This window comes from Lupinus angustifolius, chromosome LG11 (assembly GCF_001865875.1).
Source record: "Lupinus angustifolius cultivar Tanjil chromosome LG11, LupAngTanjil_v1.0, whole genome shotgun sequence".
Taxonomy (NCBI): domain Eukaryota; kingdom Viridiplantae; phylum Streptophyta; class Magnoliopsida; order Fabales; family Fabaceae; genus Lupinus; species Lupinus angustifolius.
In genome coordinates, this window is record NC_032019.1 from 23,278,465 (window position 1) to 23,291,065 (window position 12,601).

The window sequence follows — 12,601 nt, forward strand, 5'->3', positions numbered from 1 at the left end:
TTGGGATACTGTAGTTTGACTACCCCAATCCCGTAATTTTTCCATATTCTCTCTACAAGCTAGGTGAGGTGTTTCAGTTTCATTGACTAGCTATCACAATTTATTAATTGAAGGTGATTGATTGAAGTGATATATATATATATATATATATATATATATTATTTATTGTTTGGGTTTAACTTTTGAATATATAATATAAAAAATATTTGTGTGGTGACCCAATTTCTTTATAAACATCACTTAGACAACTTATGAGCAAGTGAAGAGGAAATTATTTGCTCTTTCAGATCATTTGGAATCTATACCATGTTTTTATGGACAAGATATAGAAAATTCTTTTGGTATTCAATTTTAAAAAATATGATTATTGAATTACAATTTTAAGAATGAATGTCAATTATGAATAAAATAAGATATTAACACTTTATTTATTCATATCAAAATAATATTCTCACTCATTGAGTTGAATTATTAAATTTATACTTTGTTTATTTCTTTTAATAATTCAGAAAAAAGACAAAAGAATTATTCTTTTAATTTTTTGTCTCACAAGAAAAATTTATCTTCTCCTATGTGCTACTCCCTCTACAATGATGAATTTAGAAGGCATTGATAAATTCAGTATTATTAAATTCGATTAGATCAGTTGATTTATCATAGAATGGATATCCAATTTGTTCGAGTTGTTCGTTTGTCAACTATGAACCAAAATCAATATAGATAGATTCGATTTGGCTATTTTGCATATAAAATCGACAACTTGGTCTATCTAACAAGTCACGTCCGCTAAATCAATCATTTTTAAATAAAATAGCATCAAAATTATGTTTATAAGGAAAAAAAAATTGTTCTTTCAACTTATTTGTGTTTATGTTTGTCATTATTGGAATTTCGTTTGTTATTTTTTAGCTTATATTGTAACAAAATCTAATTTGTTTAATTAAGATTTAAACTTATTTGTCCATTTTTGTTGTAATCAAATTGTAAAAACTGTGTTATTTGACGATATTTTCTACTTATTTATGATATTTTATTATTGTAAAACTTTTTATTTTATTATTTAATTAGTATTTGTGTGATGACATTATTCTTAAAGGGATTCTAATTTTATTCCTTAGCGGATTTTAATTTCATTCCTTATCAATACAACCATTTAATGCATTTACTAATGGAATTTCAACACACTATTACATTCATCCATTTCTTTCTAAATAATTGTTGTCTCTAATCTCATATGAAAACATATTATATCTTTTCTATATGCACATAACCTTTCATTCCATTTATCCTCAAATGTAATTTTTGTTTGTTTCTCCATCTAAACTGTAAGTTTATTGTTAGTGAATTATTCCCTTATTTTAGAGGTTTGAAAATTGTGTATAACATGCATAAATCGTGTCTCACATTTATGAGTTTAAGACCCGTTTCTTTTTATAGAATGCGGTCATAATTTCATAGTTCTCATCTTCTTCATCCACGAGTTCTTCTAGAGAGAGAAAAAAGAAAGTGAAGTCATGCATGAGAAGCACAAGATCTACATCTTTCCCATAAATTTTACAAAAGTTGTACTAGATGGTAAATAAAAAATCAAATTACTTGGATAAATTTTCCTAATATATACCGTCGAGACTCCAGTGTCATTCGCTCGTGATTGAAAGAATATAAAATAATGCAATGCAAACATTTAGATTATGTACATTATATTTTATATTATATTATCTATTATTATATTTAATTATCATTGACTCTTTAAAAAAATTAATCTGAATAAATGATAAATAATATAAATTTATAATAAATATAAAATAGCGAGTTTATGAGTCAAGTTTACGTCCTAAATCTTTGTTTCAATTCCAATAGTAATAAAGAATAGTATACTAAAATGTTCCCTAGACATAAACATTCACCAAACAAAATGGACACATCAATTTCACCATATCTCATATCAATCAAGGGATATTATTCAGCCAAAACAGTAACAAAATCTGTCAGAATAACTGTTCCAACGAAAACACACACCAACCATACTAGTTTCTATGTAATGACCCAAGCAAATCATACAAACACCTACAGAAACTCTTTTCCTAAAAACCCCCTTAAACAACTAAACACATTATTCATATACTATCAAACACCCTCTTGCCACTTACATTTTTTTCTTCATGCTTGCTTGAAACCTCTTCTTCTTTGATAATCTTTGCTGGATACTTAATAGCATTGAGTTCAACCTTTCTTAAAGCAGCTTTTCCAAGATCAACACCACACATATCAGATAGCCTAACAAGGTAAAGCAACACATCTGAAAGCTCTTCACCAAGATGAATCTTTTCCTCTTCTTTCCAATCTGGAAGCCCTTTTGCTACCTCACCTTTCCATTGAAATATTTCAGACAATTCTCCCACTTCACCCACCTGCATACTCACCAAAAAAAAATTAGTAATTCCCAAAATCTTATAGCAGCTTATGCATTATGCTCAAAAAATGTTTAATGTACTTTAAATTGCAGTTGCGATTGTAGTCATGATTGCAGTGACTACAATTGTAGTCATTGCGATGTGGATTGTGGTCGTTGTACTTTGAATTATTTTGTGATAGAAAAAATATATTTTTGAATTAGATATGGGCCGATGCGGCTCAATGCAATCTCTTGTGGTTGTTTGTGACCGCATCATTATGATTCAGCATCATACCACAATTGTAGTATAATCTAGTTGTGACAGTCACCATAACTACAATATTGTAGCTGCATTAGGTAATACAGTCCACAATTTGAATAGGTAGTCAATCAAGTTAAGGATGCCCCAAGCTTACAACCAAAGACTAATTTCACAAATATAGAATTTTAACAACAAAGGAGTAAAACTGTGGTATCACCTGACAGGAATAGAACTATGATATCACCTTTTTTTACTTCCCCAAAACTCAAAAGCTATATTTATTATTAGTGTCAGTATTTCTAGACAATGTCAAATATTACATGTAATGATATAAAAAATATTACCCCAATTATTATTATTATTTACATACTCTCTATTATCATTTGACTCACTATTGCATCCTAGTAATACACAAAGGTTAAGGAAGAACATGGGGCAAGGAAAGGGAGAGAACAAAATATTACATGTCTTCTACAGCAACAGCAAAATCGAATCTGTTTTCAGAGTGTAGTTTGGGAGGTATAGTAAGGTGACAAAAGCTAGAAATTTTTTGATCATGATCATAACAAAAAGCCAACTTGCAAGGAGAAAGATTAAAAAAAAAAGATTAAGAATCTGTACCATTTCCATTCATTAGATTTGAACTAGTAAGGTCAATTTTCAACATGCATAAATAAAATAGATTAAATTTAAAGCAATAATAATAAAATTGATTCTTCTTCCTCAAAAACCACACCTTCACTAATTTCATATTTTTTTTTGAAACTATGATGTTATGGTTAATTTCGAACAATATCAACTCCATATTTAAAATATGAAGACAACCTTAAGAATAAAACAAATGGGTCTTCCTCAACCAAAAAATGACATAAGAAACAAATGGGTATTCCTTAAAAAATAATGATTAATACATTAATGTATGAAAAGAAAGTTACCATAGCCAAAAGAAGGTTTCTTGGGCTGTGATACTGATCCCAGTTTCTGTCCTTAGCAAACTGAGCCATTATTTGTTTAAGCATATCAAGTGTTACAGAGCTTCCTTCTTCACTCATCTTAAAAGCCAAAACAAGAAGAAACGAAGAGAAGTGAGAGGAATTGTTTGGTTCTTAGGATGTAGCAAAATGCGTTACTATATAGAGAAGAAGAAATGTGAATGCCCATTTGTTTTTGAGTGACCAATTTTGGGAGTTAGACTCCTCTCCATGGAGAGACAAGTTATGGGAAAATGCACTAAAAAACTAATAATGATATTTATGACCTTTAATTTTTACTGAAGTTACAATTTTAGTCTTAAAAATATATTACAAAATATTAATTGTCTCTCCATTAATTGAGAGGAGTGTTACTCACTTTTTAGTGTCAATTTTGTTAAAAAAATAAAATTTAAAATTAGAACTCAAATATTATAAATATGAATTAAAATAGACTTTGCTGATGGTCATTCCAAATGTTAAAAGGTATTCAATTGATTCCCATTTAATAATTTTCAATTTTTAAATAGTAAATTAGTATACAAATTTTTTAAAGAATAAATAAAAATTTATTTTTTTGACTGAAATTAGTGACTAGGTTCACGGTAATAACCGGTTGTTTAACTAATGTGACGTATGCTTTCGTGGTGCACGTGCCGGTCGTAAACTTCCATGTTGTACTTGCCGTCGTTAGTTCAGTTTGGGAGGCTTTCCTTTAAAAGAAAAAAGTAATAGTAATAATTGCAATCCATTAAGAGAAAAAATGCATATTGTGGAAGCGTAAAAGTTGTTTTACATTTGCCGCCGAACCTGAATCACATAGTTGAATTAGAAATATTGATTTATTTAACTCAAAACTCAATTTTAGTTTGATACGAATCATTATTTTAGTTCGAGTTTGACTCGATTAAACTTTACAAACTGTTTAGTTTAGTTCAAATTAGTTTATTTAGACAACTCAAATAATTAATTCATTTTTAAAAATACTGAAAATATATATATAAATATAATCTTGTTTATATAATAACAATATCCAAAAAAAATAGTGCATATGTCATGATATAAAAAATAACAATAAACATAGAAAATTATATATATATATATATATATATATATATATCGAGTCAGATCATGAACCTAACGAGTCAAACTACATTCAGCTCAAGTTTGATTTGTTTATTTAATGAATTTTTAGCTCAAGTTTGACTTATTAATTTAACGAGCTTAGTTTTCAACTCAAGTTCAGCTCATTTAGTTCATTAGTCAAATTTATTAAGCTAAATAATGAGTTGAATTTCAAACTAATACCAATTTAATTTGGTTCATTTTCAGCTATATTTTTACATTGTCACTTTATTATAATTATCATTAATGTTGCATAAATAGTATATCTATCAATTAATAAATCTATGATAAGTTTAAGAAATTACAGGTCATGTGAGTTGAATATTAAGGTTGGAGTTTTAGCTGCAGAAAATAAATATGTTCCCTCATCATCCCTTCAAAAACGGGAAAGAATATTTGTTTATAAAAGTATAATTATTTGAAGAAAATAATTTATATGTTCAAGAAAAAAACTTCCAATAATGTTTATTTATGCAAGTTGGTCATTTACCACTTTCCTTTCATTAAATCTAGGTAGGTGAAGATAAATTATTATTATGTAAGTTTAAAAATTAGAAAAGAAAGAATGAGTATGATGTAGTGTTTAAAATCCTGTTTTCTCCCCTACTTTAATTTGTTTTTTCTTTGGTAACATTTGTTAGGGGATAACATATAATGATATGAGTGTAATATCTATATGTTGTATGTTGTCAGTAAAAAAAATTATATACAATTACTAAATTATTCATTATTCATTTTAATTATTTTTAAGAGACAATAATAATTAAATATGAGTGATGAATAATGAAGTGATAATATATAACATTCATGTTTTTCTCTAATCATATTTCACATCGAATTTTAATTTTAGAAAATGTGCATATTTATTAGAGTAAACTATACTGACACATGAATTTTAATAAAATTATATAAATCACTCTTCTTTTTCTATGCCTACAGAAATATTCTAATATATATATTATAATAACTACCTCTATGTGAGAGATAAATGTAATCTTTACAAAAATTATGATAAATGTAATTATGTTAAACAAATATGATATATTATAAAGATAATTCCGAATACTATACGAGTCAATATATTTTCATTATTTTTGGTTCGTTACAATATAGCGTAAGAGTGATTGAAACAATATTCTCTTATAGTTATTGATGCATTTTATAACACAAGAGATATTGACTCTTACACTACTCATACTTGTTTCTTGTGGTGGATAATATAAGATTATTTGATGTAAAGTTTAGGAGGGGAATAATATAAGATTATTTGAGTAACAAAAAATATAAAAAATATAGATAATTGTTCAAAAAGACATATTAATTCTAAATAACAATAATAAACAATTAAAGATGTTAAATAAAAATGTGCATTCATTTAAAGTGTCACTCTTTGTTAAAAACTTCAACTCATCGATGATCAAATTAAGGATAAAAATTTTAGCTATTTATTTTTCAATATAAATCATAATGTTGTCTACAACAAACTCATTTTCTATTTTACTATATAGTTTTGTTTGATTATCTTCATCGTTGAAAATGATCTTCTTGTAGTAGCTAAACCATAATAGTTAAGATAAGACAAATAACTTGATCAAACAAATACTATTTATTTACTTTTCCCATATCATCAAAGTTCAAATTAATTCAGATATGGTTCAACATTTTTACTTTTTCAAATATAAATGACTAACAACATCAACAATAAAACGTTGAAATTGACATCTCAAGTAATTCGGCTCTCACTCGCATTAAAATCCATAGAGTAGAATATTTGCAAAAAAATACATATGTTATCAATATTAAATGTTTTATAAAAATCCATATAATCTTTGGACTTTTGCTGTAAAGTTTGGCAAATGCAATATTTGTCGCATAATATATTTCATTCGTATAAAATCATTAGTAAGCAAATGAAATAATAATATTATATGTAATATCAATATCTACACATATGTAAGAGAACTTTATCTATTATCTATAATTCTTAGAAGGATCACACAATTTGCACAAGGTAAACATAATCCATTTTTTAAAAAAAGTCGAATTTATTTCTCATCCAGGGGTTGATAAGTGCAAAAAAAATAAAAATATGATTTATATAATTTTACTAAAACTCAAGAGTGTCAATATACCTTATTCTATTTATTATATTATGAGTTTTACAAGAAGATTATTTTTTGAACAATTATGTGAGATAGAGTATAAAAATCACATACAAATTAAGCTAATGGTACAAATTCTATACAAATGAAACAAATGGCACTTTATAATTGTGAATGTCATATAAATATATACCACATTTAATGTCACATTGTACAAAGTTTGTCACATAAATAAATATAGTTAAAGATTTAGATAAAAAGTTAACAAAAAAAAATTGTTTTTGTATTACCATATAAGATGAAGAATGAAAATCGTCCAAATAAATATTAAAAGAATAAAATCACACAAATTAAATAAAATATAAAAAAAAAACTACATATAAATTCATTAATATAAGTAAGTACTCTTTCCTTAACTGATTTATGTTCTTTCACATGAATCAAGATATTGCTGGACATCAAAAGTATTTGATTTTGCATTTGAAAAAGGTAAATGGACACTTAACATTAGGAAGGGCAATGAGGCAGGTCGGGGTTGGGTTTGCACATATTCAAACCCAAATCCGAAATTCAAAACCTAAACCCGAACTCAACGGGATTGAAAATAAAAATACCATCCCCAAACCCATCGGGTTTTGGGTAACCCGAACCCTAAAAAAACCGAAAGTGATAAAGTATTAAGGAAAATATGGTATTATTTTTGTGTAATTTTTTCTAACATTTCTATTTTCTCTTGTATTACTTCATTTCTTTTATGTTTGAAGATTCAATAGTATGTAAAGTAAAATTAGAAATTAAAAACAATTGACAAATGATAGAAATTAAAAACAATTGCATTACCTTATTTTAGAGCGAGTTCGGGTTAGGGTCTTTGCTATACCAAACCCGAACCCGAAATTTAAACTCGAGTAAAACCCGAACTCAATCACATCGGGTTTTTCCCGTTAAATTCGGGTTCGGTTTGGGCGAGTACCCACGGGTTCGGTTTTTATTGCCATCCCTACTTAACATAACATATTATTGATATGAGTTGTTATTTTTTAACTATAAATTTAATTTCATGAACTAAATATTTTTATAAAATTAAAAAAAATATTTAACTTTAGCTTCAGCATAATAAGAAAGAGTTCAATGTGATGTACATATTATAACTATTTTATATAAATGTTTTATAAGGTTTTTGAGTGAATACATTAAGAACTACAAATTAATGTGTATAATTGTGTTAAATTAATATATTATATATACATAGGTTTTCTAAGATGGGTAAAGTTGTTTTCATGAAAGTATCGTTGCTTGCGGATTATCTCGTTGACCCATAACTAAGTTTTTTAACCTTTGGTAAGATAGTTAAAAATAGTGCTATGCATATGTATGCTTCTGCTAGGGTTTTAGAATTCCCCCCAGGAGGAAGACATGATGTGTCGAAGTACAAAAAAAAGTGAAGATATGGAAATGACGGAGATGGAAATTCTAAGGAAAGAGATAGATTCAGAGGAGCTAGTGCTATACAGGGAAAAGCTTTCATCTTTTCCACCAAATACTGACAGTGTGCAAGAACTAGAGGACAACGATAAGGACTTGGTAGAAAACCGATGGTACAAGATGGGAAATGAGGAGAAGGAATTTGACCCATTTCATCAATTGTTCCACCCGAGATTGATGGAACTGGTCTCGAAGCGATGGGTAATTGCTTAGTGCCGCCAGAAGTTAAAATGGTGGAGGAAGTGTATGATCACCTTAATGAGGAAGTCTTTGGACCTTGGATGCTTGTGCAAAGGAATAAATCAAAAAACAGACAACAAGGTGGCCACCTTGAGAAAGGTGGAAAATCTGTTGGGTCCCAAAAGGTTAGTCAGCATATTGTGACCTTTAAAAATAGTGGTCCTGTAGGAGCAAAAAACGCCTATAGCCCTCACTTAGTTGGTGTTGACTTCGGGCTTTCGGGTTCCAAGAAAGAGGTTACTAACGGAAATAAAAGCGAGGAACAATTAGGTCCTAACAGCCTTACGAGGCCTGCTTCCAATGATTATGATTTTAAGGAAACTAATTGTAATTTCAGCATGAATGAGATGGGTGCTTGGGCCAGGTATTCTAAAAGCCAAAACCCAACAAGCTCCAACTCTCTTGTGAAGGTAACTGCTACCATAATCCTTCGGAACCTCTTCCAGATAAGTCGATTGTAGCGGCTATTGAAGAAATGGGCAACACGGCCATTGAGGATTCTCATAGACATGTTACTGCTTTGGGGTTTCTACACCCCACTCACAATATTGTTGATTAATGAAGATCTTGTGCTGGAACTGTAAAGGCGCAAGCGGAAAGAGGTTTCAATCCCTTATCAAGGACCTGCCATTAGAGTACTTGATGTCAATGCTTATACTGATGGAAACACAAGTTAGTGGGCATAAAGCTGATAGGATTATCAATAATTTAGGTTTCGATAGCTCTACAAAAGTGGATGCTACATGTAGAGCTGGAGGTATCTAGATCCTGTGGGACAACAATATTTGGCAGGTCATGGTAATTCAGACTACGAATCAATCCATCACTATGGAGGTTAAATTTTCAGGAGCAAAAGTCTGGTTGCTTTCTACAATTTATGCAAGCCCTCATTACACTGCCATAATCTCTTTGTGGGATACTCTTTATTCTATAGCAAACTGTATTAGTCATCTGTGGTGTATATTGGGAGATTTTAATGTGGTTGCCTCGTATTTGGAACGTGAAGGTAGCAACAGCCACCACCTCCCACGAGGGGAATCGACTTTTGCCTATTTCATCAGTAATTGCAATTTACTTGATTTGGGTTATTATGGACCTTGGTACACTTGGAAGATAGGGAACCTAAGGGAGAGACTGGACAGGGCACTAGCTACCTTAGGTTGGCGTCTACGGTTTCCACTTGCTTTTGTTACTCATCTCAATGCTATGAAATTGGATCACTCCCCACTTTTGGTTAGCCTTTCTGAAAGCTCAACACCAAATAGAAAACAACGTCCTTTCCGTCTTCTAGCGGCTTGGATGTCACACCTTTCCTTTGAAGAATTGGTCATTAGGTCTTGGGATAATCACCTACAATGGAATGATGAAACCAATAAGCTACAGGTTGACTTGCAGACTTGGAACGAGGATGTTTTTGGTAACAATTTCCAACGTAGAAAGATTCTCATTAGAAGGTTAAATGATATTACCAAGAAACTAGCTAATGGGCCCAATGTCTACCTCGACAACCTTTAGAAGGTTTTATGGGGAGAGTATGAAACTGTTCTTAGGCAGGAGGAATTGTTGTGGTTCCAAAAGTATAGGAGTAAATGGCTTTTCTATGAGGATAAAAATACTCGTTAGCTTCATGCTTCCACAATAATTAGAAGATGGAAGAGTCACACAACAATGCTCCAGAATTATGAGGGCCAATGGAATGAAGACAAAGAGCAATTAGAAGGTATAACTAATAATTTCTATAAGAGTCTGCACACTATAGACACCTGCTCCACCTTTTATTCTGATTGGTTGCTTTCCAAAGTTGGAGGATCATCAATTGACATTGCTTGAAGCCGCTTTAACGGATGAGGAGATTTGGAGGGTGATTTATAGTATTGGGGGTTATAAAGCTCCAAGGAAGGATGGCATCCATGCTTTATTCTAACCAGAACCACTGGAATCTTGTAGGTGTGAAGCTGTGTGGTCTAGTGAAAGGGGCCTTCTTTAATCCCAGTCTGATGGGACCTATAAATGAGATGTTAATCACACTCATCCCCAAAACAAATCAAGCCTCACATCTTAAGCATTTTCGTTCGATTAGTCTTGCAACGTATCATACAAAGTGATTACTAAAGTTCTGGCTACTCATTTAAGAGGTGTTATGCATACTTTGACAGGATTGTATAGGAGTAGTTTCATTCCAGATCAGCAAAGCAGTGATAATATAATCATTACGCAAGAATTTATCCACTCTATGCATAACAAGAAAGGTAAAACCGGTTGGATAGCCATCAAGATAGATTTCGAAAAGTCTTATAACAGACTTGATTATAGTTTTGTGAAATATACTTTATTAGATGTGAAGCTGCTGAATAATATAATTGAGATCATCATGGTTTGCGTGACTAACATCTCTATACAGGTTCTTTGGAATGGGGAAGCTCTTGACCCGTTTATTCCACATAGGCATAAGGCAAGGGGATCTCATTTCCCTATAAATCTTTGTTCTTTGTATGAAGAAGTTGTCACAATTGATTTTGGTTGCTCGAGATGTGGGGCTATGGAAGCAAATTAAGATCAGCAGGGGTAGCCCTGAATTATCTCATTTAACTTTTACGTACGACGTTATTCTTCTTGCAGAAGCAAATTTGAAGCAGGTCGAAGTTATCTCTACATGCTTGGACCTGTGCAGAAGCTTTGGACCAAAGATCAATAGAGATAAGACGGGGAACTTCTTCTCCAAAAATATCCATGAATCAGTTAGAAATCAAATTGCTTCTGAATTTGGTTTCTCAAGAACATCTAACTTAGGGAAATATTTAGGGGTCCTTCTTCAACATTTGGGTACCAGTTGAAGGCGGTATAATTATATTCTGGAAAATGCTAAGCATTGACTAAGTAACTAGAAGTGCAAACAACTGTCTTTTGTTGGCAGATTAACCCTCACCAATTTTGTCTTGTAGGACCTTCCTTCATAGGTCATGCATATTGTCCTGCTTCCAATCTCTATGTGTGAGAGGTTGGACAAAATCTGTCGACCTTTCGTGTGGGGTGATGATGATTCAAGCCATAAGACCCATTGGTTGAATTGGAGCTCGTTGTGCAGACCCAAACAAGCAGGAGGGCTTAATATCAGACAGTCCAGGTTAGTAAACCAGAGTTTTATGATGAAAGTTTCCTAGAACCTTATTACTCATAGAGATGACCTATGCGTCAAAGTGGTCAGGGCTAAGTACAAATGTGGAACAGATTTGATCCCTAAAGTGACAAAGGAATCCCCACTCTCTAAAGGTATCAGGAAAGTTTGGTCTAGCTCTTAGCCTAATCTGGGTTGGAGGCTTGGAAATGGTAAATCAATAAATTTTTGGAATGATAGGTGGATTCCAAATGAGCATGCTTTAGGTGGCATTCTTGGGCTCTAAACCGAATTTCCTATACTGCGCCAACAATTTCTGAATTTTTTGATAGTCATTGGGAGTAGAACAAGATATTATTATTTAATACTATTCCAATTCATATCGCAAATAAAATTGTGGCCATTCATCCGGCTATGAATCAACTATTTGAAGACACGATGATCTGACTGGGTTCTAAGGATGGTTCTTTTTCTGTGAAGTCATCCTATTCACTAATTGCTGGGCATCAAAATGTCCTTAGTGTTCCTATAGCATATGTTATTTGGAAATGGAATGGTCCTTACCAGATTATTCTTCTATTGTGGCGGCTAATCAATAAATGTCATCTGACAAACGATCAACGCCTCAAACAAACTATGACATTCACAACTTCATGTCCTCGTTGCACTTCCACAAAGACGATCATGCATGTTGTAAGCGACTGTTGCCTCCCTAAAACTGTCTAGATTTTACTGCTAAGTAATCTTGCTTCTCACTTTGAAGAAGATCTTGTTCCCGACCTTCGCACGATTTTGATGAAGACATCAAGCTCACAAAAAGAAGATAAGGAAGAAGACCATGAAGATATAGAAGATTCAAGCTTCAAGATGTTTATAGATTAAGTCTTCATATATATATATATATAT

General features: G+C 31.2%; 1 protein-coding gene across 1 annotated transcript; it reads right to left on the minus strand.

Annotated features, from left to right (window-relative positions):
- Positions 1,917-9,117, minus strand: LOC109359141 (dCTP pyrophosphatase 1-like). Its single transcript, XM_019603689.1, has 4 exons — positions 9,114-9,117; positions 7,771-7,775; positions 3,593-3,709; positions 1,917-2,411 (listed from the first exon to the last, which is right to left on the minus strand). The coding sequence occupies exons 3-4, from the start codon at positions 3,707-3,709 to the stop codon at positions 2,118-2,120; spliced, it is 411 nt and encodes a 136-aa protein (XP_019459234.1). The 5' UTR covers positions 7,771-7,775; positions 9,114-9,117; the 3' UTR covers positions 1,917-2,117.